This window comes from Acanthaster planci, linkage group LG13 (genome assembly GCF_054643075.1).
Source record: "Acanthaster planci isolate LZ-2023a linkage group LG13, COTS_SCS, whole genome shotgun sequence".
In the NCBI taxonomy this organism is placed as follows: domain Eukaryota; kingdom Metazoa; phylum Echinodermata; class Asteroidea; order Valvatida; family Acanthasteridae; genus Acanthaster; species Acanthaster planci.
This window is the reverse complement of record NC_141789.1, coordinates 14,561,846-14,589,532: the sequence shown is the minus strand read 5'-3', so window position 1 is coordinate 14,589,532 and position 27,687 is coordinate 14,561,846. Positions and strand designations below refer to the sequence as shown.

The window sequence follows — 27,687 nt, the reverse complement described above, 5'->3', positions numbered from 1 at the left end:
GGTCGTTCGTACGTTCAAGCATGGAGAAATAAAACAAGTTTGTCACATATCCAACAAAAGGGAAAAAATGGAGAAATCTAGATTTAATGAACACGCATGATATGAACCATCACCCAACCATCACTTAGTCGGATGAGTATCGATGAAACTGTCATGACTGTAGGTGGAACTCGATAAAGTCTAAAAGAACGTGGTGGGATCCGGTTGCACTACAACTACATTGCTGCATTGCTCTTATTAGGATGGGAATGAGATCAACCAAACACGATTGATAAACACAAAAGGGAATCATGCGATGATGGGTTTTGTTGGAGATTTATTTGTTCATTATTTACACAGATTTTTCTATTTATTTTACGCATTTATGTAAAACAGCATTCCTACCTCCACGTACAAGTGAAAAATACGCTGGTCCGTAAAGCACCAGACATGTTATTTTGTCTGGCAAATAAACCCTTCCCGTACATAATTATGGCAAGTGTCCTCAGGCATCACAAAGCTACACGCACATGTATGTTGCTTGTAAACTGTGCATAGCACCCTCGAATTGGCTTTTATTGCGCGCTTAAACCTTCCAGGCTGGATGCAGCCTAATTTTGACCCAGTTTCCAATTAAATCCCCAATACTTCATGCACTGGGCCATGTCCCCAATACCTAACCACTCTCAATTTCACTGGAAAACTGCCACTTGTAGACTGACGATTTCATTGAAGGTTTTGAACGCATTTAGTCAACGAATCCAACACTATTCAATAACACAACACGTTTTAATATGTATGTATTCTTAGAACAGAAACAAATCTGAAGCAGTCCTGATATTGAACACTGACACCTAGGCTCAGTATCACACAAAAATAACATTAGGCAAGATCATATCAAGGAATTTATTATGGCAGCTTTGGACAGGGGACATACAGGAAAGGATTAGTAACGACCGGCAAGTTTAGTCGGCAGCCATTGGTCAACCAATGGTTGGTTTTGCATGGTACCCGGGAAATATTTGTGCATAGGTGACCAGTCAAAATTAGACAATTCCAGACATTGGCAGTGTTACAGGACACAATTTTATATTGTGAAAAAAATTACAGGAAATGCCACTTTGAATATTTGCTTTGGTTTGAAAGTAAACTGTGAAAATAAAACACGCACAAGCCAGTGCTGTGTTTGTATTTTAAATTTCTATAACAAATGCAATTAAAATGACCATACATCAAAACAATACAATTAAAGCAATCCAGGCTTATATTTTAAAAGCAACATTAAATTACATATCTTTGTATATTTAAATCTTTTTCATGGCTTGGTTTATGTTTAGCAATATAAACTCTGTTGCTCATGTCGTTTTTGTATTTGACTAATTTGATCTAATTTATTTTTGAATCATTTACAAAAGATAAAAGTAAACATTTCAAAATACTGGAATAATCTCTATGCACTTGATGACATGAAGACGATTTTAAGACCATTTTTCCTCACACTCCGGCTTCAGAAATTTCTGCTTTACTGACAAAAAAAAAATAACAACACATGCACTTTTCTAAGTGCTGTTGTACATTTTCACAATGATACCCAAAATTGATTTGTTTCTCTTTAGTTAATTTGTTTGGGTACCTGACTACTACATCATCACGCAGAATTCTTGCCATATTAAAGTTACCCAAATGTTCACACCAAAGAGAAACAATGGAACAAATTCTTGGTGGGCCCTGCCAAAATGCAACCCGGGTATTTAGCCACAACTTTGTAAATTTGTAATGTCAAAAGCTGAGTGCTTACATCATATACTAGGAAATCAACCAAACAATTTTTATTCTGTTAAACAATAAGATATGTTTGGTCTTGTTTAAAAGCATTTAACAGTAAGGCAAAACAAAACATTCAACATGACACTTTATTAAGTGACTTTTAAAAGCCATATTTATGTGGTACATAATAAATTTTAGTTGATATTTGCGACATTTTTCATCACTTGGAAATATCATGCATTTCAGAGAAAGCATACATGCATTACATTCAATTCTAATAAACATTCAATCAATATTCAACAGTCATATCATTTTTGAATGATGAAAAGACAAAACACAAAAGATACTTCAAAGACAGCAGGCTTATAAATTAGCTCAGAACTTCTCATGAGAAGTGTTTGCATTTCTGCCATCTATCATAGGGATGTATTACTGGACCAGGGAACTAACTTGGCGGACAAAGCGGCAAGTAAGCGGTCCATCCACATTTTTATCAGTGCATTCTTTTTTCAAGAATTTAGGGCAAATTCATTCATTTCATTTCGAATCTCACATCAAAAGGAAGCATTGTGAAATTTGATACAAATTTCTCAGAAACTTATTTCTTATTTTTAACACATTCAACAAACATGAACGTGATATGAAAATATCTGCCCCAGGACAGGATGGACCAATCCAATGCCATGCTGAGTATCAACACGGAACTCTCTGCGCCATCACATGGAGAAGGGTGCCCAGGTGTTGATCTCAGCTTTTGTGGGTGGCTTTTTCTTCCCTGATTTTGCCTCTGCGCCCATGGCCAGGCCTTCCTTCTTGATCTTGTTCACCAGCGAGCCATCAGTGGAAGTCACTCCTTCCACTACCATTTCTGGAAGGGGGTGGTACAGTGGTCCTATGCCAAACAGGCGGCGAGGCTCTGGATGGACTGAGGTCACCTTGACAGACACTTCTTCACCCACAGATGTTTTCTCCACACTTCAATTAAAACAGGGGAGAAAAAAGTATAGAAATTAAGATATTTCTACAGCATGGCGGTGTTTTCTGAATCATATGTTGCCACACAGGGCTTTTAATTTCTCATATGGCTTGCTGTTTGGAGAACAAATTTTGGAGAACAAGACAGCACAGAGGCCTGGACCTTCCATGGAAGGAAATACAGCAGTCATCATGAGCAGGGCAACAGATATACATGAATGGAAAGATGCCATAAATAATACAGCTGATTAAACAGACAGATGTCTCTTTTTGGCACAGTCTCTCATTCTTTCTGTTGACTAGCCTCCAGAAGACTGCACCAGGGTGTTACTTATAACTTATTACTGACTGCATCAGACTCTGAACGCCTAGTCCTGCCAAAGTGAATACTTACTCTTTGGCCGTCTCAGGCAGGGACATCCGTCTGTCCTGGGCCTCCTTGCTCGGGGCTGGTGAGGCACGTCCTCCTTCTACAGAGATCCGTTGTTCCTTGGTTTTCTCCTCGTCCTTCTTGGGAGAGGTCAGAGTTTCCTTAAATGCTGCCTTCATCATGATATCGGAAAGGTGCCCTTCACCAAATTTTTCAGCTGGTGTGCAACAGGGTAACATTGTATTCAGCACAACCAACATTAATTTGCCTTGCTTTCACTGACAAAGATCAATTCAATCAGTAATGAATTCAACAAAGTACATTCTAATTTGACTAGTGGGTAATTCCAGAAATTTTGGTTCCATTTTTTCGTGTCCCTGTCACATATGTCCCTGACATATGAAACTGTAAGTTCAGCACACATTTTCTCATTTCCAAGAGCGATGAATTAATGCAAATTACCTGCCAAACAAATAGATATAGTTTGAAATCAATTCTGGTGCTATTTCCATGTCAAATAACAAAGGTCAGATGTAACAGACACGAAAATGTCACACTTTTGGACCCTAATTTCTGGAATTACCCTACTTTAAATTCACTTTGAGAACCAACTACTGAAGCCATTACCTGTCTTCTTGTCAATCTTGTAAGTTGCCACGGCAGATTCAACTGTCGTTTTGGTTGATGTTTGCAAGGTACCATGGCTTGTTGGTTCCCAAATTGCCGTGACTGCTGCGTCTGAGGATCGTCGGGAGTAGTAATCTGCCATGTGGTCTAACGAGCAGCGTCGGTACATGTGGTCAGCTAGGTGAGATGCCACTATGTTGCTGTCATCCATCTCGGGCACTTTAGGCTGAGGTTGAGCAACGTCAGTCTGCATGGCAATTACCGTGTCCAGTGAGGTGAGGGAATTGGATCGGTTGCGCAGCCTCATCGGGGCATCACAGGACCTGTACCTGGGCATGTCGATTTCGGTGTCGGAGAACGCCGAATCATCTTTTGAGTAGCCCTCTTCCTGGGCAATGAGCCGATCATATTTGCGAGGGTTCTTACTGAAGATGCGGCTGGCATCAAATGTCTTCAGCGAGGTGTATGTCAGCGGGGAGCCTGAATCATGATCTTCAATTTCGTAGCGTTCTGGCCTCCCACTTCCGAGGGGTTTCGGCTCTGCATCCATCTCAACGGAGTTTCTTCTTCGTCCTCTTCTCTATCCAGAGCTAGAGCTAACAAAGGCAGAAAAAAAGACACGGAACTGTTTATGATGTACAGCTGACGAAATTTACAAAGAATAAATGAAGCAAAGAGGTTGGTTGTAGACTGCAGACATGGCTGATAATTGATATGAAAGTTAAAGTCACGAATACTTCGAGAACTCTAAGTCACTACTCCGTCATAATAGGGTTTACATGGTGTCGTGACGCTATGGGTTTTTGGAATCAAATTTTTGTGGAGAAATGGTTCACAGGTGTAAGAAAGCTATTAAATCAAATTTTCCCGTCAGCTAACCGTTTTTAGTAATTTCAACGCAGCATTTATGGAATTCTGGATATATCATGGGCACTTGCGAAGGACATTTTGAGCTGTCTTCGCCAGGTAAAAATGCGAGGAAAAAACGTTGAAAAAAATTTTGCATTGTAGGAGGACTTTTACACCCTGAACGTTAGTCGCAATGCAATGTAGACGACATCCAACCTGGGCTAGATGGAGGGGACCTCCTTCCTCCATGATTATACTAACAGCTGTGTCAGTTGCTGGTTGCATGCCATTCTTCTAAAATGTTTACGTCTCCGATTTCCTTACCTTTAATTTTCATAACTTCCTTTAAAACAGTTTTCGACTTCATCATCGACCAGCATAAGTGTTAAACCTACTATAATATTTACAGGAAGTCCAAACGATAAAGATATCCATTACGACATTTACTTGACCATGTTGACTTGGTTAGCGCTAGTTTCTTCATTAACATTTGGTTCCATCGACCACGACTTCTACAACGTCATGTCCGGTCCTCCACACGGTACATAGGCACTGCACCGATGCACTGCCGCAATGCCGGACCGGCCCTGTACGAACGTACAAGGGTCGAAGCTTGCTTCGTTCAGTGTACACGATCGTAAACAAGCCGGATACCAGTGACATCAGTCTAGTACTTGCATAATTTTAATCGATAGACTCAGTTCAAGTCATCGTACCATTATCGTATTGTGGCGTACCGTACCACCCCTCCAACGAAGGCGAGGGCGCCCTCCTCCTCGAGGCGCGGCGCGTCGGATCGGATAGGACGGCACGCCGGAGAGTCCATGAGCGGCTAGGGAGAGTCCGTACCGTCCCCCCAAAAAGTTGGTCTTCGTCGAGATGATGGCTAATCTGATTGGTCGAAACTTAATGACGTAACCCGGACAGGCCTGACTTGAAATAAACTTCGCCTGGACACCTGACTTATAAACAACAATACGGGCGATTCAAAATAGTGCACCACCAAGAGTTTGCGACGCGTTGGCCAATTATAACGCGGAAATTTGTCGACCCTTTCCAAACGCGCATTGGGTCGAAAAATTTCGCGCATTGTGATTGGCCAACGCGTTGCAAACTCTTGGTGGCGCACTATTGTGAAACGGCCGTATTAATAAGCGGCTGGTTTATTCATCAACACACTCAACCAATACACCAGTAGAGGGCGCTATTGACGAGGAGACGGTGTTGTTATACGTGACCCAGACTTCGCCCAGAGCAGCGAACACCACAATTTTAATTGTAGGCATCCAGTGCCGAATCAGGGATTTTGGCAAGTTTACGGGGCTTATTGTCAGGGCCAAGGGCTCAGTGCGCTAGCGCTACACGCAACTCACGTCACGAGATAGCAATCCACCCTTGCATCGACCGCAAGCTCCTATCAGGAACTATACCACACCACCAATTAGCCCCTCAACCTATCGAGCCCCTCAACAACACACGCACCACTCAGACTTAGGCACGTCACACTAGGCTAGGTGACTTTAACCCTTGCACAGGATTCTCGATCCTTACCTCAAGATCAGCCCTCGATCAGGACGACTGGGGGGTAGACCTAGCCTAGCTAGCCTATCCTAGATCCTGCGCGCGCCTTTTATAGCCTTCGCGCTGCTGTGACCACGCCCGCGCCCACGTGATGAAGCAGTGACTTTTGCTGCCCTATCGCACAACGTACAAGGCGGAGCCTATGCGCCGTGCTCGCTTAACACACAGCTAGCTATGCGCGCCTAACGTCTGCCTCTGTTACTATACTGGGCAGAGCGCCATCTGTAACTTTGCACCGTGCCTAGTGACTAGCGCCCTCTGTCGAGTCACGTCACAATATTATCGATCGTATTTATGTCTCGTGAAAACGATTTTCCCCCAAAATAGAAACAAAATTTCTAAAGAAATAGATCTTATGAAAAGAAACTTAAAAAAAATTGTAGAACGAAATTTCTCATAAAAACCCACTTGAAAAAATATATTCTTCACGTCTTCAAAATGTTTACATTTGAAAATGTACTAATTCAAAGTTCATAGAACTCAGTGGTGGGCTTTTCGTATACAGTGTAACACTACAAATTGTCCTTGGGACTTCACAAATTATCTTGTTGTGTTATCAGTTATGGACAACAAAGAAGAACAAAGACTGTACATGTACATACTGGGTGATTCATTCCGTCTGTATAATGATCTCTTATGGGTTCCGTAGGAATAATAAGAAAATAAAACAATATTTTAAAAAGCTTGGAAAATGAAAAAAATAACAAAAATCTGAGTTTAAATAATTCTTTCTAATCTCCTTGACAGTATAAAATGGCAGAACATAAAAAGTTTGATTAAGCTTTCATCCAAAAACATAAAAATTGACCAACGATAATCATTATTTTAACATTAAAACTCATTTAATTTACTCACTAGTGCTCCACAAATGACAAATCATTCAGTCCTTTCCATGGAGGAATTCAAACACCATTATTATATGCGTAATGATCACTGATTGAGGAATCTTTCAAACAAAATCAAAATCATGTGAAAGTACAATTAGTTAAGCAGTGAGATAGTCAATAATAATCAAGAATGGTTAATTAACAAAATGAATTTTAAAAACGGACTTCTGGCAGCACTTCAAATTTGCCTGCTTTCATTAATTTTTTCACCAACTGAATATTGTTCAAGCATCGGATCTGAGGCTATGTATTTGAAGGTTGTTTGAATTTAAACCTGCTTTTTGTCATCCCTGCCAAAAAAAGTCAATTTTCCTGGCTTTACACTTTTGCAAAAATTGGGTGCCTTCCAAGCCTCCGTATTAGTTGTCCACGAATTCAATAATAGTCTGGTTCGCAGCAGCGTCGGTAGCTTTGAAAAATAATGTTCTGGAGAAAGGAAACAAGACTCAATAGACATAACATGGCGGATAGACTGAATTGGTTGAATGACTTGAGTTTGGGGAAAAGGGCTCTACTTTTCATTGGGTCTGGGGCTGTGGTCGCAGGTGTGGTGTACGCTGTCCTCAGACACAGAAGAAAGTCAATAGAAGGCCAAAGCCGTGATATGGCCATTCAGGAGGAAGCGCAAACGGTAGGTTTTCTTACCCGCATCCTATGCAGCTGGAGGATGAAGAGGGCGCCATCACGCGGCGAAGTAATCATGCATTGTCAATCATCATTGTATTTGTAAAATAAAATGAACATGACGTTATATAAAGTTAAACATGAATGCAGTGACATTGCATGCTGGGTTTGAAAATAAATAATGTGTTACCTACCCCAGTTGCATTTTTTAAAATTTACATTCATTGTTACCATGGTAACTAAGGCACATTTGACAGAGAGTATATCTGTGTCTGGCATGATAGCACAGCACTAGCTCCACCAAGTGGAGCGTTAGTATTCCCCTTGTTTGATTTTGGATGGGATCGTCATTCTAACACTCCACAATATTAATTACGTATAGTAAGGTGAAAATGGTTCTCAAAAATTCCAAAGACTCACAAAAAAACCTTTATCACCACCTACTGGTTTCCCTAAATGCCAACGTCAAAGGGTTGGGGCTTCAATGATATTTCAAAATATTTTTGACCAAGACAACTTGGGAAAACAATGTCCCCATTTAAGGAAACATTCTCTCTTTTAGGGGACTAGTGTTTATCTCCAAATAAAGGGACTTCTCCAAATTTAGGGACAGTTTCTGAGTTGTGTTGTGTGCGTCTACTGACAGATCAACTAATCGACCAAATTTTCAAGGAAAAACCAAAGAATCCATGCAACAGAAGTTTGACAAGAGTTTCCTCCTTTGATTTCATGCTCTGTAGCCTCAGGATCTGCCTGAGAAGCGCATTCTGGTCCTGGGTCTTGATAACTCTGGTAAGAGTAGCCTGCTACGCTGTCTGACACATTCTGAACACACCGGGCCTCCAGATCCCACAGAAGGCTTCAACGTGATGTGTGTACAGACGCAGAATGTGACACTCAACATATGGGAAGGTAGGCATGAACAGCATGAACTTGGGGCTTAAATTTCTTCTTGAGAATCTTTGATTACATGACTTGTGAAAGAACGTTTTTATCACAAATAAAACTAGAGATGACATAGTTCTGGATTTTTGCCCTGCCTGACATGTATATTTTAACACTGTATGCTCAGTGTATGCCCCCGAAGGCTTATAAAAAAACCACATGGGTACTCAGGTGGGACTCGAACCCACGACCTCCTGCTTACTAGAGATGACGTACATGTTTTTGTGTTGCGTTTTGCCCTACCTTTCCTCTAAACTGCTCCCTTTTCTTTTACAGTCGGTGGCCAACAGAGTGTGCGTTCCTACTGGGAAAACTTTGTCAAGGGCACAGACGTCTTGGTGTTTGTTGTGGATGCAGTGGACCAGGCACGCTTCCCAGAGGCCAAGGAGGAACTCCACAAGCTGCTAGCGGATGAAAGGCTGAAAAATGTACCCCTGGTGCTCATTGCCAATAAACAGGTAAGGTCTGGTCAATTGTGCATCCAGGAGTATCCCACTTCTGACACCACAATAATTTCACCTTATGTTGTACAGACATTGACAGTGGAGACCACACTATCAAAATGACTGCCCCATTCACAAAACCAACACAGCATTTAAGTGACTCAAAATTTGCTGTTCTTTTCATCAGGATCAAGCAGCAGCCAAGAGAGGAGCTGATTTCATCTCAGCACTCACTCCGTCCGTCCCATCTCAGGAGCGCGAAGTTCACGTGGTGGAGACGCAAACAGTACTAAATGCAGGTAGTGACAACATTCAGCAGATCATGGATCTAATGGTTTCGCTGAGCAGAGACTGATCCCCGAGCATTCTAACTCTGTGTTCTCTAAGAGGGTTGTGAGAGTGCTGTTTTTCCTGCTAAAACAATACACAGCCCTAATAATGTTTTGTCACCATGCCAAGAAATGTTAAACTCTTCTGCATATTTTGGTTTACATAACGTGTGTCACATTTTAATTTCCATAAAAGAAGTGATGACCTTATCGACCTCTGATCGTTAAATCTATGTAGAAATGGGAAGATTTAAGATTTGGAGTTTGTGTTCTTGAGAGAGTATCCCTCGGGTTTTGCAAAACATGCCCTTCTCTGCCTGCTCTGCTGCTCAGCTAAATTTTCATCCTGTGGTGAAGAGTGGCATCCACGTTTAATCCTACTTGCTTGACTGGTATGAAGTCATGCAGACTTAGAATTCACCATAGAACTGAAGACTTTGATGGTAGGTGTGAGTTAGAGCAGGTGTCTTAATTCTTGAATAGATGCTTGCAATAGGTAAAATATTCACAAGTGCTGTCAACATCTTAGCATCTTTCTGTGTACATTTTGTTCTTCCGTGAAGTTCAGTTAGTGCATTTTTGTATATTTTGAGGTTTTTGTATTTAAATTTTTGTTCCATTGGCACTCAGATGCGGATTTCTGTTTCAGAGTTTCAACGTCAAATGTGAACATAACTTAAGCCGTGCATCGTTGCTAGCTGTACCTTTTAGATAAAAGCTAAATACCGCAGATAAAATGTTGAAAGACTATGGTCCTTGCTCAATGGTTTAAGTCCAGGTGGACGTTGCATGTACCTCAAATTACCCACCATTAGCCAAGCCTTAGTACATGGTTACATGTGCATGTACATCTATTGCATTTTTATTCTTCCAGAAAACAACAACTGGCAGAAAACAATCAAACCAACCTAATTGAAAACATACAGTTCAAACAACAACTGGCAGAAAACAATCAAACCAACCTAATTGAAAACATACAGTTCAAACAACAACTGGCAGAAAACAATCAAACCAACCTAATTGAAAACATACAGTTCAAACAACAACTGGCAGAAAACAATCAAACCAACCTAATTGAAAACATGCAGTTCAAACAACAACTGGCAGAAAACAATCAAACCAACCTAATTGAAAACATACAGTTCAAACAACAACTGGCAGAAAACAATCAAACAAACCTAATTGAAAACATACAGTTCACACTTCCCAGGTTCAAACTGCACGGGCAGGTGTGTCAGTCAGTTGGGGAGTCCAAGCCCTGCCACTAATACTTTACTTGGGTATTGATGTCCAGATTTGTTGAACGTACTCTAAAGCCAGTAAAAGTGACAGTATAAGTTCTATTCCATTATCAATTTTATTGATAGTACTTCTGAAGTTCAGATCTGAATTTTAGTTTACAATTACCAATGTTTTAGTTGGCCGTAAAGAGTGGTGGGCTTTGTCTAGAGGGCAGTTCTGATCTTGAAGTCACGTGCAAAAGACTCAAGTTGTTTAAGTGTGATTTTTTAAAATTTGTATTGATGTTTAAAAAATGTTAAGAGTCGAAAACATGATAGAATGCTGTAAATGAATGTGATGGTAGGAACACACTAGACTTGAACAGAGGTGCTGCTGATGAGTCATTTGTTTTTGGTCACACAGAATTGTGACTTTTTCTGTCAACTTTCGCGGCTCAAAGAAAGTCGTCAATATTATTATTATTATTAAACTAGATACATTAGGTGAAAAGGAAAAGTGGAAAGACCAGAAGTTGCTACAATCAACCCCTAAACACCTAAAGCGTCGACAAGGACAAGACAACAACAAAAAAAGAACAGGAAACAAGTGAATAAGTCAAATGGATCTAAGATACATGTTGGCCTTAGACTTAAAGGTATGCATGCTATCAGCTGCACAAGTATCACCATCTAAGGAATTCCACAGGCGAACAAGAAACAAGGCAAGAAACAGCGTTGAAATTGGCTAATGTGACACTTCAATACAGATGAAAGTGTTAACTATGAAGATTTCAGTTTCTACTTGTGGAATTTTTTTTCTTTTTTATGACCAAATATATTGGAAATGTAGCTGTCTCCCAATATTTTGTCGACATGCTACACATTGAAGCTCATGTGGTGGTTTATCTTTCAACCACTGTCTCATATACACCATACATCCTCCCAAACTGGTCTTTCCAGTGTTTCAAAACTTCACATTTTTATTGTCAACATAGCAGGTGCAGTGAATCAAATGAAATGTGCCAACATGGTGGTAAGAGGTGCTAATCTTATGTCGTTGGTCAAATGAAAGAACTAATTTCATTTACATATGTACGTTCTCTATGGTTGGCCGTTCACGATTTTTGTGATGTACCAAACAGAGAAGCAATGTTTTGTAACATCTAAGTCTTACCATAGAGTAGCTCTATGGTCTTACAGACCCAGTCTTGTACATGTATACAGGGTTATCCAATTCATACCCCCTTAACTATTCTAGAGCATTTTTTATCAATTGCAAAAGTATTAGGAAAGATTTTAAGTGTGTCATAGCTGCTTTTTCCTACAGTTCCTACTTTTTAGGGGTTTTCCCGAATAATGTGTGAACATTTATTCAGAATTTCATGAGAGATTGATTTATTTGTAAATACCCGTAGGTGTTTTGGAATTGAGATATATATGTCAGTTTTAAATGCACTTATTCGTCTTTCCTCTGAGAGTTTCAGGAATAGCAGTGCATTGTGCACACACTTATATGCAGTCACATTTCAATGCACTTTACCCCTTAAGCTGTACAAGCCTTATTCTAAGAGATCCCTGCAGACACTGTCAACCGGACCCATACTCTCCTCTTTAGTCTTACTCCAAGTCTATGAAATAATGTGAGACTACTTTTACATGTGTTTGTATTATGTGAGCAAAAGCACTATGTCATGTAAACAAATTTTATACATGTGGTACAAATCAGAACATGTAAAAATGTATTGCTTTGACACCTTAAGGCCAAGTATACTGTGTGACTGTAGGCCAAGCCACCAAAATATACGTTAATGGATACAGTAAAAAGGAATAAACTGTCCAGCACTTTAAAATATGCCTCAAGACTCGTTTGTTGTAGATGGATGATTCACAGGCTTTTTACTTCTTAAAAAATTCAATTTTGTGTTTGGGTTGGGGAGGGAGTGAGCAGTGGATGTGTATAGGTTATTGAGTTGATTAAAACCTTACAGGGTCCATGATTTAAAAGTTAGTGAAAACGGTCTTGTGTTCAGGTGATTCTTTGATAAAAATGGGATAGGGCTTTACCTGTTTTGAGTGCAGGTTTGCTGTTGCTAATTCACTATAGTTGCTCATCCCAACAGGCAAAATCCAGTGCCCTAAAGTACCCAGGGTCCAGGTCATGAGGTTAGTACCACAATGTCCGCTTTCATGATTCAAACCAATAAGCCTTTTGCGATTTAAATTAGAATAAAATCTGGTGCACTGAGTTAAAAAAATTCTTCTGAACATAATTTTAATTCTCCACGCTAAAGACACCATTGCCATATCTTGTGATTCAGAGCAAGTTTTGCTTAGCTATATCAGAGACACCTTGCACCAATACACTGTTTTCAATGGATGAGATGATGATCGCTATGCAAAAGTTTGCCCTAAATCACAAGGTATAGCAATGGTGTCTTTAGTCTGGGCAATTCAAATTGTTAAGTTTATGTGCAATCAGATAGTGTACTAGATTTTATTCAAATTCAACTCACACAGGGCTTATTCCTACTTAAGTTTTCAAAACCATACAACAAAAATAAGATATGCATATATTCAATTCACAACATTTGAAAGAAAGTATGGGGAAACCTTTAAATGCAGACTTGTTCACTTGATACCTTATTTTTATTCTTACAGTCTGTTTTATGTTTAAACAATTCAGTCATTTTGAGAAAATGTACACTAGTTCCAACTATTGGCAAGTTCAATCAGTGACAAATAGTTGACAAATGGTCAATTTAGACTGAACCTCGGCATTAAATGATTGAGTGATTCTGTAAAGTACAATGCAACTGAATCACAAAGGAGACTCAATTTCATGTTCAATAATGTTATTATTATCACATGGATGCACACTTATAAATATTTTAAAATAAAACACAACAAGACTCCATAACATCAGGTCTTAACACGGTCAAGAATTTCACTCCCTTGTCTTTACATTCTACAGCCTGCTGCAGGCACCACCAATTCTCACTGCATCATGTTTTTCAGGATTTGAAAAATGCACACAGTGCATATTAAAAGAAATTTGAGAAACTATGTTCATGTCCATTTGGTTAAACTGCAGCTGAAGATACTGCATGTAATACCACTCAAAATTAAGAACAACGAAAGCTGGTCTTATTTATGAATGTTATCTGTGTAAAGCTGCCTTTACTTTCTAGAAATCAGGGCACTTTCAAACAAGCAGCTGCCAGTAACTTGGGTCTTTACCCTGATAATTCAGAATCTGAAGCATATTCACGGCTTCTTGGACTTGGTGCTTTTTCTCGTCTGCAGGGCTACTCCAACAAGCACCGCTCCAATGGTGAATGCCTGAGCTGCAACTCGGGCGCGCATCATCATCTGTGACCTATGCACCTGACCTCTGCGGAAGCTGACCAATCCAATGGTCAGTGCACATGTTGTAGCAAATATACCTGATGAAAGAAACACAACACAGTTGAGCATCTTCAGGGTGCACTATGAAAAGAATGGTGGAAAGATTAAAGTAGTCAGAAACCACTTTCCCCCTTTAATACCATTTGATGATAATGGTAGTATTTGGTACTGTATTTAAATTATTTAATTTTAATTTCGTTTCACACAACTAAGTCTAACAACATGTCCAAGTTCGACTGCATTGTATTTTGAAATATTTAGCCAAGACTCATTAATACGTATTGAGTTTATCTGACACAAACACGTGGTACTGGTAACAATCTGTTTTGTTGTAATATTATTGCAAATGTAAGAGCACTCTCTATCATGTCTGTCGAACATGTCGAACGTTACCGATTGGGACAAACGGATTCTCAAGAGCTTTCTTCTTGAATTTCTCCTTGAATCCAAGTGGCGTTACCGGTTCCCAGTCAGCGAGCTCGACGGGCATTTGTCCGATATTCGCCGTTGGTGAAGAGCTTGGATATCGATGAAAACTTGGGTCAGTAACTGTTTTTTCGGCCGGTTTCATAACTTCTGTTGTGGAGGGCGCCATCTTGAAAGTTGAATAAGTGTCTAATTCGGGGTCAAGGGTCACATTTAGCAGATTTAGCTTAGTCGGGTGCTACTAAATAAAATACACTGCTAATGCTGCCATATTGTCGACGTGCAAGTATCGTACAGGCCTTGAAATAACGCAAATTTTGTTAGCGCAGCGCACGTGTATCGATGAGTTAGTACTAGTGAGTGGTATAGGCACTGTGCCATTTCATTCTAAGAATGCCTAAAGGAAATAGGTATTGTTACGGAGTTAATCGACGTCGGCTATGGAAGAAGTCCAAAAAGATGCCCACAATTACTTGGTAACTATCTATCTGATCATGTCATCTGGTCATGAATGGGTTTTAATCATGATATTCCAGCATGTCAAGCACGTGACCTACACATGACATGCATGACCTAGCTAGCAATGTTGTTGCCTAGGCCCAGTTTATACCAGCATGACCAGTGCTACTGGCACTGCCAGTGTTGGCCATGCATGTCATGTCGTACCCTGTGCATGTGGGTTTATGTTAGTCCGAGTAACTTGGACCCTACAATTTGAAGTTCAAATCGCCTTTTTTAACATTTGGACATGGTCGGGCGAAGTACCTCCAATAGTGCCGTTCTGTCTAACAGACTTACTCCCCCGTAACTTTTAACCAAACTCTGTCTTTTCATGCAAAAAAGGTATTATCCAATCAGCAAAATTCATCCAAAAAGGAACTGGCAAAACTTTACGTTGGAGCTTTGGCTGTTTTTTTAATACTCCTACACCCAAAATGGATCATCTTGACAAATCAGAGATTGGCTTTCTTAATTCTTTTTTCAGTAACCAATCACAGACACTCTATCTAGCATGTTGACATAATGGCCACTGGTATGCCACTGGCTCTTTGTAACTCATTACACAATCCAGTGTTGTGAACTTCTGTGCTATTTTTGTTTTTGTCAAATGTATTTAAATTACACCTCCCTTGTGATTAGTAAACCTGTGAAGGAAGCCTGGGACAAGAGGAAGAGTATGGCCAGGAATTTGGCTGACATGGGATTGTCTGTCAACCCCAACAAGACGATACCGATACCCAAAATGAAGGTGAATAATCCTGTGGGAAAAAAATTATTGTCCTTTTATTTACTACTCTGTCAGGAGAATAGGTACACATGGCTTTAAAACTGAAATGTCTGTCCATATAGTTTCCTGTATGTTTCTCACTCACTGATAAAATAGAACTGTTTTTATTTACAAGCTTAGTTTTTTTCATTGGAGCTTATAATACTAAATGACAAATAATATTTGGAAATGAGCCAACTTTTCGTACGTTGTTCTTGGTGGCTGCATGTACATTTTAAAGATGTTTATTTTACCTCACTGGCTGCATTTGTTTCTCTACAAAGGACAAGCTCAAACCAATAGCAGGTGAAGACACTGAGACAGAAACACCTGAGCCAAGCCAACCGTCCAAGATTTTTGTTTTGCAAGGTCAGTTGCGGATGTCTCGACATGAACTTTGCCTGCATTTACTGCAGCTTAAGTGCCTAATTGTGGCTGACAATGACATAATTATATGTGAATCTACTTCTTGTAGACACCAATGTTGCTGTAAGCCGTAGTCAAGTTTTTTGTTAGTGTATCCGCTCTGAGCGGAATGAAAGAAGGCATAATGTGTCAGGCAACAAAATGCCATGGAGATGTGTGAAATTTTGCTTTGTGTCTGTTCATTTAGCTCTTGAGGACATGGCTAATGTTCCACCGGGAAGGTCTGTCCGCATATCACAGCCTCTGATGAATTACTGCATACGTTTAATGGAGAAATATGGCGAAGACTATAAGGTAATTGCCCTGCATGTATGTACAGCGTGGGTGTAAAGTATACACATATAACATGGTTTATTTCGGTTGGACAGTCGGTGTTAGCTCCCCGAGGTATTGGGAGTCGACAAACTAGTTCCCGAGACTTCGCTTTGCCTCGGGAACTAACATCGACTGTCCAACCGAAAGAAACCATGTTATATTTGTTTTATTTTACCTCATACATATTTCATTGAATTACCTCTGAAAATAAAAACATCATCATTAATTTGTTTCCACAAACTTTTTATTTTGTTCCTAAGGTCGAAACACAAACATTGAATCTTTTCTAATTTACATTTATTTTACACACAAGAATGCATGCATACCGTTGCTAGGCTGGCGGCACCACAAGTGCACAGTACACCCGGGTGACAGTTCCTGAATTTTCTGCTACTTCGCATGTATTTTTAACTGTCGCTCGGATGAGCAGTATTCACTCCTTGCGTGAACGATCGCGTGTGCGCTTGGCAGACAGCAAAACAAAAATAGCAGCTGGCACGTGACCATGAATGCACCCATGAGAGTTTGGAGATCCGTCTGGAATGGTAAAGTAATAGGTAATAGTCATTGAGGAGGGGGCTATGACTGTGTTTTGACACCTTACTAGACCCTCTTCATACCTACAGTGACCATCATTATGAGGCTTGGTGCCTCAGTTTGTTGGGTACTAAGAACAAAAATTATAAGCTGTGTCTGAATCAACTTGCTGCGGCTGGTATTTACACACGCATCAACGGGAAGTAGCCACAGCCACTAGCCATTGGCTTCCATTGGTACGTGTCTTCTTTCAGGCTAGAGCAGACAAGGCCTCAGACTTTGGTAGATTCAGTAGTGTTCTTTGTAAACTGATAGTCCTAACATTTTGTGGACAGGCCATGGCGAGAGATCCCAAGAACTACTACCAGGACACTCCCAAACAGATCCGAAGGAAGATCAACTTGTTCAAGAGCATACCAGAGCAGTATAACCCGTACATCCAGGGCAAGATGACAGATGAAGACAGCACAAACAGATGTACGGATACCAGGTGATTTGCAGCTTCATTTTGGATGATATTCACAGTTTAGTCCTCAAAAATGGTTCTACATTGATGGGTATTTGGAAAATGCATGGACTGGATATTTCTAGATTTTCAGGTTTTTTCATTCTATTTATAAAACCGAAATCTGAAAATTATTTTTGACACAACGTCCACTACAATATTCCCATGTTGAATTTAAATTTCTAATTCTGCATTATCATATCTGTGCATCAACCCACATTTTCTTTTCGAGTGCAAGGTTTCACATTGTGTTTAGGCACATATGTCTGCATGTAAAATGGATTAGCAATTTTTAAGAACAGTATGCAATGCATAGTATGCACTGTAGATCACTACACCACAAATCAACAACGTGATTCTACAACATGGAATGTAAATCACGATGAAGATTCTCTGTAAAAGGAAGACAGCTACATGTAGCGTTCATATCATTGGACCAGTTTACAGAAATATTTATTGCAGTGAGTTCAAAACATACAATGGCTAATACAATGTCATTGGATTATAACAAGGAGTAATAGTATTAATGTGGCAATGCAAAGTATGTACAAAAGTGCTGAGAATATTTGTGCATGGAACACATTGCTGAGTCTGTAACTACAGTGTAGATTGGCCACTCTTACTTTACTTCTGGCCATTCTCTGCAGAGGATCACTTGTGATTGGTTAACGCCAATCAGACTTCAACCAATCACAATGAGCGGGATGAATATTAAGCTGTTTAAGTGTTAATTCATACAGTGAGGTAAAAAAAAAACTTTCATTCAAAAGTATTGGTAATTGTCAGTGTTATTTTACACCTACAAAGTGATAGCAAATATTCCTTACAAGGCAGATAATAATAAAATGTAGAAATAATCACGATTAATAAATGTAGTGGACATTAAAGTATAATGTTCAATGTGTGTTCAGATATTTTTTAATGGCTCACACCACAAAAATATAATTTTTAATTTTTGTTTTGTTCTGGACTGTGGACGGTAGTGTTTAAAATGCGAAGGTTGCTATTGTAGGACAGCATTATTTCATTTTGTTTAAGAGAAAACAATTTTTGCTAAACTTGCGTAAAAAGTAAACCAACTTAACAGTGCACGGACAACTAGTTTTGTTGCACAGAACGGTGCACAGCACACATGTCCACCAAACCATTAATTTTACAAGCAGAAAATAGTTGTTTTACATGCAATTATTTCAAAAAAGTTCATGTAAATGCACAGTTTCAAAAAATGTATGTTGGAGAACATGGCATTTTTATAAGCAACAAATATAAAAACGGTCATTGTGGGACGGATACATGTAATTTGATGCAAATGATATTCAACAGTTCTCAGTTTTTTTGGTGCTGACAACTAAACTGAGATTTCCTATCTTCAATACATTGGAGTAAAAAGAGAAAAAGGTATAATGACTAAGTTTGGGGAATACATGTATAATCTTTGGCATAATTGTGCTCTCAGATAGAATTTTGTAAAGAGATGGAGACTCCGTTCAGTTTTGATGCACAAGATAAAAACAGAAATGCTGGTAAAATAAGCCTTTGTTGACCCCCCCCGCAAAACTCAATTAATTTTTTTTCTTCATTTTAAAAATGAGGTTTGAAAGCACACCACTTTGAATCCTGAGAATTTTGTTCCTTTCTGGATTATTGACATTCTTTTGTCATGTAGGAAAATATTTGACATTATTTTTTATTCCATATTAAGTGTTCAACACTTTTACAGTATCATCCAGGAACTACTTTGTTGATCATACAACAGATTTGAACCGACATTTTCTGCAGGTTCACACATGATTCTTATTCCTGATTTTGAGAGAGCAAATTTGCAAACTACATTCCATTTGGTAATGCTGCTGGCAGCAGTGACATCCATTGAATTAAGGTATTGCATAAATATGTTATGCCACGCCTTTAGCTTCTGGTGATGGGTTGGGCCAGTTCCTCGATGCGGGGCGGACAGCGGCCCTTCTTGGCCGCCTCACTCACAATGAACGCGTCGGGGTTGAATTGCACGTGGTCCATGGTGGCGCGCATGATGGGCCGGGAGAGATCAACCGTACGGGCGGTGGCCACAGTGCGGCGCGCCGCCCGAGTGACCTCCCACTGGACGGTGCGTTCGGGCTGATAGCCATCCACCAGCCCCTTAGGCTTGGCCAGCTCAAGCTGGCGTGGTGTAGCCGTTGCGTTGCGAGCCAAATCAGACACCTGTGAAAAGTTGACAGAAGTCAAAGAGACAAACACATACACTTGTCAAACTGCATCCAAAAGATTTTCTTAACAGACACAATATTTGAACCACCTCAAAACCACAGCTAAACTGGAAAATTTACCCTGGAAATTCCTTCATTTCTGAAAACAATTCTCCAAAGATTGCACAACAATTAGTACATATATTCATCTTGAACTTGGAACACCTCTTGGAGCACCCAAGTTGTTTGTTGTAAATTACAAGCTTGTTATGCCTGCAAAGGAATACTTACTGGCCACTTGGCATCCCTGAAAGGTCCATCTGGTCTGCTCTTGGGTCTGGCTAAACTTTCAAGTCTTGGTGAGGCAACGGCCTTCTTTGCATTGTCACTGACAACAGTTTCAACCTGTCAGCAATAAGAATAGAATGCTAGTATTGATACCCATTTCGCTCCTTGAGAGAATTCCTGAAAAGCATCCAAGTCTAGGTGTCTGATTTTTAGGACTTTAGATTTATGTTGAAAAATCTGAATACAGTGTACATTACTGAACTACCCACAGCTGATCTAAGTTTACCTTTGACCTGTCCTACTTTGATTTTTGTTTCAAATGGTAATACTCAAAAACCAATAAACAGTTTCCGTGAGATCATCCTTGCCCATCTGAAGATCGAGACAGTTGATGACAATTTGCCTGAGATTGCTTTTTTTTTACCTCTCTGGGTGGTTGGTAGTCTCTGTGAGGTGTCTTTGGCCTGGCCAATGCTTCTAGGCTGTGCTTATCTCTAGCCCGTTTGGCCGCCGCGCTCACTTGCCAGATGGGAGACTCTCGGCCACAGCTTAGTGCATGATTTATCCTGTTGAGAGATAGTAGGTCAGGTATGAATGCTTAAAAGGATCGCACAATGCATATTCACTGCACTGACTGAAATGTTTGCTATAAATGACGCAGAACCATTGAGATCTCTCCTGATGGTTATCAAGAGATGTAATTAACGCTAAAATTTCAGCTCCCATGTTACCTGTCCTCTCGGTATGCTGGTGGGGGCATCTTGAATCTAGACAGCTCCATGACTCTTGGGGTGGCTTCAGCCTGCATTGCCAAGGGGCTGACGTCCCATATCACTGAGTTACGACCGCAGCTGTAAACATGGATCCGTCTGGGGGAAATCACAGTGAAATCAAAGTAAGGTACCAAACTGATGGTCAAACAAGACAATTGTCGGCAGGACAGCAACTCCACGTGCACTTCAAGCGCTCCTGAATTTCTTTACCTCCTCCCACAAAAAACAAGATGAAAGTGCTAAAAGTAAGCAAATTTGACGTGATGTCAGTTTCCAGTAGTCAAGAGCTGACACTGTCAAACTGACTGGAAAATTTACGAGGTGTTACTGAAGGCTGAAAAAATGCCAAGTCACAATTCATCATTCATTGATGTTTTGGAAAGCAAAAGTGTGACATGCTGACTTACACACTGACCCTGTCACCCAGAGCTACAAATGCTGGGCACAACTTTTATCATGCAGCGGTACAGGTGTTTATTGTTTTGAAGCTCAGGTGGTGGATGTTGAACAAGTGTACAGCTGTGAACAGATAAATTAACCCACCAACCAAGCCCAACCAGTATCCTAACCCAATACCTTGTGTCCAGTAACAGGTTGTGGTGATAGGCATTACTCACTTGATTCCATCACTGAGACTGCGGAAGTTTTTCTTTGGTACCGCGAGCTGATGGACTCGTGGTGAAGGCTCAGCTTGCATTGCGGCCTTGCTGATGGGCAGAATAGTTTCCTGATTCCCCCAGACCAACTTTGGCCTGATTGGCAAAAAGATGTTGTAGTTGTAAAGTATGTTGCTGAGTGCAACTAAAATTTTCTTAGTGCAAAATAAATGAAAAGCCGAAGGAATCTTCTCAAGATGTCTTTCATAACATGAAAACTTCTTTATGTATCTATGTAGATATTGTCCAAAAATTTTCATGTCTTGATTTGAATGTCCCTTCATGGGAAGAAATTATCTTTAGGTAATACAAGTTGTCTTTAACAATTTTGTGGGGTGTTTTGCTTCAATGTTTAGTGTGATTTACTGCAAGTTGAACATTTGGCGTTCGTAAGTTTTCTCTGTGTGCCATACTTACCCTAAACTTGTCAGCCATACTGCCTTGGATGTTTTGGGAGTTGCTAAGTAGACACACCGCTCTCTGAAATGAAAAACCAAAATCAACACTACTTTTTTGATATGCACTTTTTGTTCTTATCTCCAAGATTTTCCATCAATCATGTTACCCCATTTAATGTCTACTGTGCCCAGAACTCTGATTAAACTCAAGTAAAGGTATTGACAGGAAAGTCTTGTTAACTTACCTTCCTCTTAGGTCTTGATATGGGTTCCCTGATGTGTCTTTAAAAACAAAGAAAAAGACAAAGAATATTAGTGTGTCACAGTTCAGGCTGACTGGCCATGTCTGATTGTGATGGACCCCACGCAAAACTGTCCAACAATTCGCCCCAGCAGTCACGGCTATGTCTGATCAAAATTTTACTCGGGAAGCCTTTCCATCAAACCCTTCGTTCACACTTGAAAGCCATCCTGTGGAACTCTAACCTAACTCTATGTCCAGAAAGTTTCAAAACATCCTGTTCAAAAGAGACCTGGAACAAAATAAACATCTCGGAAAGGGCTATCCTCAACTGAAAATCTATTCAGAGCCAAGGCAATTCCAAAACAAAAACTCTTGCAAGAGGAACCTCCGACACAAAGTGCACTAAAATACAAAAACCTTTGGCTTGTTTGGTTGAAGCCGGAGTTGCACCCTTAATCTTTGGCAGCTTGAGACGAGTCGGAGATGTCGGAGATGAAGATGATGTCGATGATGGCGATTTGTTCTTCCTCTTTCTCCGCTTGGGCTTGTAATGTTCACTGGCCATTGCAAGGGCCACAGCACCACCAGAACGCAGCGTCATCTTACACCAAAAGCTGCATTCACTTTACTTATGCGGCGTCTAATCTTCTTGTAGTGATATAACAATCAATACACATCCAGGACCATTTTTCCCCCATTTGCTGAGACGAAGAGCCACGTTAACTTCAATCACCAGGATGTCTGCAATAAACCACCTCTACACATGCTCCTCCTTCCAATTTCAAGAAGGAAGAGCATCAATCCATATGTATTCCAGAACTGCAAGTGTTGAGGGCCAATTTTTTACTCTGCTGTGTCGTGCAGGAAAAAATGTCCTGTTGCCTAGTGCTGGCCAAAGAGTCAATAATGCAGAGCCCGGGGGCGTAATGGCACAATGTACCATTTCTATTCTCCACTGTATTGTTTCATCAATGTTACATAGGCTCCATGAAAGGAAATTATTGATTGGAGGGAAGGCAGTGTTGTGAAGACCGTGCCTGTCATTAATAATGGGTTATTGAAACGCTTGGCTCTACAAACATCCAGGAGGATATTGAGCAAACTCTGCAAACTTTTCAATCTTTATCCAAGATCTGCTGTCAGTCGGTGTAAATATATGTGAATTATTCTCCTTAATTGATCCACTTCTGTCTGGTCAAAGCATTACTTTGAAAAACAAAATATGTGACACTTTGGGGTTGCAACTCAAACATCAAGACTTTAATGGATAAACAGCATATACACTACATGAATACATAAAGGAAGCTAGTGAATTCAACGAGCCTGGTCCTTAAATAATAGATCTACATGTACCTTGTGTTAATTATTCACTGTACAAACAGTCCTCTTAGCAACAAAATGGTACTAGTACGGAACATGTGACAGAAAGTCTTAGGTTACTCAGGACATAAGTTACATTGCAAGATTATCATCCACTGTTGATACTGGGGTTGATTGCTGTGCATATGTCACGGAAAAAAATCACTTAAATTTAGAAACTCAGGTTTAGTTTCCTAAATCTTTCGTTTATTTAGTTACTTTTTCTTTATGAGGTGGTGCTCGCATCTTTTTTTCTCTCTCTGACAGAAAGTTGCCTTTATTACAGTTCAATGCTTTGCTCCTGAATTATTGTGGCTTGTTTTTTTTTATTCTCAATGAATTTTTAGCAGAAGGGATCCCTATTTCTCAAAAGTAGTAAGAGCAGTTAATTCATTGCATAACTGGTGGAATCTGTACAAACCATGAAAATTTCCCCTACAATGAAGGAACTAACAAAGCCGAGCAGCAAAGCTTTTGCCCATCTGAAGCCCGCCCTCTATTAAATAATAGAAGCATCAAGTGGATTGGTCCCTTTTACAACCTTGTTAGCGACCAGTTATTTGCAAATGGCCATGTCAGTTCTATGTAATCTAACTTTCAATATTTGCCCTCTATAAAGAGAGATAGTTTGTTGACTTAAATTCTCTGGCTCTCTACACAAATAATCTTCTCCAGTGATCATGGGCAGCTGCTGGTTGGTCTCAGCCAATATGCAAACACCTTAATCTACTCCACTGTATCTCTTTTACATCTGCAGCACCTCAAAAAAGTTAAACTCTATATCAGGAAAAGGTGAAGGGGCTTATTAGTAAGACCAGGGAAAGGGAGTTGTTCAATCCCTCAGATAGAAATGAATATGCCAGTAACTCAACACTAAATTAGTCCCGAGTTCATTTAGCTGTAGCTTATCTTAATTTCAGTTCCCAGTCAGCATGTGCGAAAAGGTTCTATCAATCATCAACTCCAATACATTTCAAAAGGATCTTTTCTCATCCCATCCAAACTGTTTTTATTCACATTTACTGCATTATTTCTCTGCAAACTTCAAATTTTGCAGCCCAAATGTGATTTGAGTGTCTTTAGCGTACATGTACACAATAATGCTGTGGGCATGGCTTATGTTTCGTTGTGTTTAGTCAAGATTGTCTTAGTAAACAATTTAGACTGGATTGATGTAAATTTCTATTTGGTACATTAAACTTGCAGGTTTGTCTGTTAATCTTGCTTGCTATTATGTACAAAGGTGAACCAACATTGTACTAAGCCATCATTGGTTGCTAGGCATGACATAAAAGATCATTTTGACAACACAGCCAATGACGACGATGCCGTCACTGTCATGTGTTCTACATCCAACTAAGGGACAAAGAAAGAAATATTGTGTAATCAAGATATAGAGAACACAATCAATTCAGGGTGTTGAACAAAGGCCGTGCAGGCCCCCACTGCTCAGCCTTAGGGCACGATACGTAAAACCTGAAACAGTTTGATGCCCAATTTTATCTCCCTTTGAAGTGATCCCCGCAAATGTGTACGAATTTGGAGAGTCCATCAAAGCTCAAGTTGAGTAGATAAGTAATGAGCAAAATATAGAACTGAAATTAAAATGATTATCAGTTGCTCAGTTAAACAAAGAGATATACTGACTTCAGTTCAAAAAACTTCACATCTGTAAAAGAATGCTTTTCTTAGTCTTCAAACACTGAAATTTTGAAATCAATATAATAAAATTGAATAATTTTGTATGGCCAGAAATTTTCTTTTCACACTGCAGATGATGTATTTGCGTACACTCTGAGTTCCACGTCTGCCTGTCAATACGGTGCACTTGTCTTTTGACAATGACAGATTAGGTTACTTCTTAGATTAACACATCATTAAGGGTAACACTAGTTCAGTGGTTAATATGAGATCAAGCTGACATAAATCTCTTCTCTAAAAGCCATTAATTCAGTAAAATGTGAACAAGGTTCGCTTGGAATGATTGCTTGGTATTTTCTTCTTTTTTTCTTAAGTTTTTATTGATAAATCACTGTACATAACAAGTAAGCAAGCAGTTGCTTATTGTACAAAGTTTTCTTTTGCATTGGGGGAATATGGGGATACAGGCAAATAAATGAAAAGTTCTTAAAACATAAATTTCAAGAAATTTACAAAGACTAATTCATCACTTTTAATTTACTGAAGTCATTATAAAGTATGCATGATCTCTATTTTCATTGCACAAGGATGCAAATCACTTCTAGTTCGCTCATCATTTCATGGAAAGGCAAATAACATTGATGACGTATCTCTCATTAGAAGCATTTGTGTGCAGGAACCACCAACAACCAATCTGCATAGATTTTGGTGCCGCATTATTCCGCACCTGTGTGTGAGGTGGAGTCGTCATTCTCAGCTCTCCCTATTCAGCGATGTTTTGTCAATAACAGCTCACAAAGCCCTCTCAGAAATCTGTAACAAAACCCCCCCTCAACACAGGTGATGCGCTCACCAACATAACCAATAATCACCGAAGCGAAGCCGCTAGTCTGCCAACAGACCATTGTCAATCTTATACGGTTATGATCTACGGTCCAAGCAGGATAGCGTCATGAATACAGAGCAGGAATTGTTGAATAGATGGGGGATCAGGACAGATCATCAGGAAGAGGAGGTTTTTAATCCAAAGAGTGAAAATAATCTCCTCTAAGCAGCTTAACGAGCTGATACTTATTCCAGACCCAAATAGAGGGAAGAAAAAAGAAGAAATTGAAGCAGTATGGATAGTATTTTCCCGTACATGTATGTATGAAGTACTTCAGTGAACATATGAGGCTTTTGGAATTTCTGCTGGAGGCCAGCATCAATGTGACACTATTCAAGGACTGTCTGATTGGTTCCCTTGGTACTGTGTAGCCAGTTGTTTTGTTAACTCAAAATCCCTCCTGCATTTGCCTGGCCCACTTGTAAGACTGAATCAAAATACACCTTGCATAGTGAAGTAATGGCACCTTGGAAATGTGATATTTGGAATGGAAATCGGTCCAATTTCACTGAAGGGGATGACTAAAGAAATGGTTTTCCGAACTCTTCAAATATGGCACAGTCATGCGGAGCAAAGCCCCAAAAATCCCATTTGCAGTAGATCAAAGGCTTGAGCCCTGCAAAGGCAGCCCTGCAAAGGCTCACTTAAGCTTTTCCAAAATAGCGTTTTCTAGCCCTCCTGTATATTCCTTGTGAAAAAAACATACTCGTTAGCTTCAACCTCAGATAACTAAGTATCAAGTTTACTTTTCAACAGTTTAATCAGCCAAACCTGATATCATGTTGGCAGAAACAAGACAGAAAAGGGGTGAAAAGGCCTAGCCAACTGAGTGTGGAAAAAGTTATAGGGGCCTATCCAGACAATTTCAAATGGCAGAGTTTTTTTCTCTTAAACTTCATTTCCAAATAATACAGATATCCCCCCATACAAATACTGCCAGCAACATTGCTTTTATATTAAGTAATAGGCCTAGTATTAGACCTACCGTAAGTAGGCCTAGTAGTATTAGCGGCCTACAAAATACAAAGCTAAATTTCATTTTCTTTAATTTAATGTCAATTAGTAATGCTATAGTGACATGGTTGAACTAATTGTAAAAATCAAAATAGGCCGAGGCCTATTATGTATCCATTATTTGTGAGGTTTTTTATAAGTTAAACTGCAAGTAGGCCTAAGGGAAATTGAATTTTGATAATGGGGTCAACAACATTTTACAGTTAGGGCCTAGGCCTAGTTAAGGTTTCGATCCATCTTGCCTCATGTTAATTCATCAATTTTAGACCTTTCTATCTTGTTGAAAAGTTGATATCTGGAGAACATGTGCTGTACAAAAAATAGAAAGTTGTGGTGACACTCACCTTCTATCAGCTGAACTTCTGCCATTGTCGCCATCCTAAAGTGTTCAACTTGATTTAGGTTAGGCTTGTTAGTCTAACGAGTAACGTTCTCTGAGTTGCTCTCGGCGTCAGTGGCCTAAGTTCGATAAGTTTACATTGTGACCCCCAAAACTATTTCTAAACTTCTGAAAACTACCACTGTTTTGGGCATAAAACGGGCAGGTTTGTGGACATTGCTGTGTGACAACTGCCCGTCGGAATAATCACAACAGTGACTTTGATATGTGGGGAAACTGGGCCACCAATGGGACACACAAATGCGGCATACCTCGTGCATTGAGCGGGTGCACAATGGGTCAGCGTCCCATGGTTACGGCCCTGGTAACCATTGGTGTCAACGAACGGGCGCGGTTTTGTGTGCAAACCTCCCGCGGCGCCGCGC

The 27,687-nt window shown here is 39.9% G+C and overlaps 5 protein-coding genes across 7 annotated transcripts; 2 read left to right on the top strand and 3 right to left on the bottom strand.

Annotated features, from left to right (window-relative positions):
• Positions 1-296: 296 nt before the first annotated feature.
• LOC110973940 (uncharacterized) lies at positions 297-5,230 on the bottom strand. 2 transcript variants are annotated; one of them, XM_022225199.2, is made up of 4 exons: positions 5,015-5,230; positions 3,719-4,314; positions 3,116-3,308; positions 297-2,721 (listed from the first exon to the last, which is right to left on the bottom strand). In XM_022225199.2, the coding sequence occupies exons 2-4, from the start codon at positions 4,266-4,268 to the stop codon at positions 2,463-2,465; spliced, it is 1,002 nt and encodes a 333-aa protein (XP_022080891.2). In that variant the 5' UTR covers positions 4,269-4,314; positions 5,015-5,230; the 3' UTR covers positions 297-2,462. The 2 variants fall into 2 exon arrangements, with proteins under 2 accessions (XP_022080891.2, XP_022080890.2); XM_022225198.2 differs by having other exon boundaries at positions 4,892-5,225.
• Positions 5,231-7,473: 2,243 nt separating this feature from the next.
• LOC110973917 (ADP-ribosylation factor-like protein 3) lies at positions 7,474-12,446 on the top strand. The gene is made up of 4 exons (XM_022225136.2): positions 7,474-7,666; positions 8,400-8,571; positions 8,881-9,062; positions 9,235-12,446. Exons 1-4 carry the CDS (start codon positions 7,496-7,498, stop codon positions 9,400-9,402), a joined length of 693 nt encoding a protein of 230 aa, XP_022080828.1. The 5' UTR covers positions 7,474-7,495; the 3' UTR covers positions 9,403-12,446.
• Positions 12,447-13,220: 774 nt separating this feature from the next.
• LOC110973805 (HIG1 domain family member 2A-like) lies at positions 13,221-14,693 on the bottom strand. The gene is made up of 2 exons (XM_022224918.2): positions 14,395-14,693; positions 13,221-14,039 (listed from the first exon to the last, which is right to left on the bottom strand). The coding sequence occupies exons 1-2, from the start codon at positions 14,594-14,596 to the stop codon at positions 13,861-13,863; spliced, it is 381 nt and encodes a 126-aa protein (XP_022080610.1). The 5' UTR covers positions 14,597-14,693; the 3' UTR covers positions 13,221-13,860.
• Positions 14,690-18,712, top strand: LOC110973804 (nucleolar protein 16-like). The gene is made up of 5 exons (XM_022224915.2): positions 14,690-14,903; positions 15,568-15,676; positions 15,979-16,063; positions 16,308-16,414; positions 17,308-18,712. Exons 1-5 carry the CDS (start codon positions 14,821-14,823, stop codon positions 17,464-17,466), a joined length of 543 nt encoding a protein of 180 aa, XP_022080607.2. The 5' UTR covers positions 14,690-14,820; the 3' UTR covers positions 17,467-18,712.
• Positions 17,906-27,664, bottom strand: LOC110973802 (sperm microtubule associated protein 2-like). Of its 2 annotated transcripts, none has more exons than XM_022224912.2 (8): positions 27,267-27,664; positions 22,024-22,060; positions 21,798-21,860; positions 21,342-21,476; positions 20,683-20,820; positions 20,376-20,517; positions 19,955-20,068; positions 17,906-19,679 (listed from the first exon to the last, which is right to left on the bottom strand). In XM_022224912.2, the coding sequence occupies exons 1-8, from the start codon at positions 27,298-27,300 to the stop codon at positions 19,386-19,388; spliced, it is 957 nt and encodes a 318-aa protein (XP_022080604.1). In that variant the 5' UTR covers positions 27,301-27,664; the 3' UTR covers positions 17,906-19,385. The 2 variants fall into 2 exon arrangements, with proteins under 2 accessions (XP_022080604.1, XP_087000719.1); XM_087144593.1 differs by lacking the exon at positions 27,267-27,664 and adding an exon at positions 22,440-25,010.
• Positions 27,665-27,687: the final 23 nt, after the last annotated feature.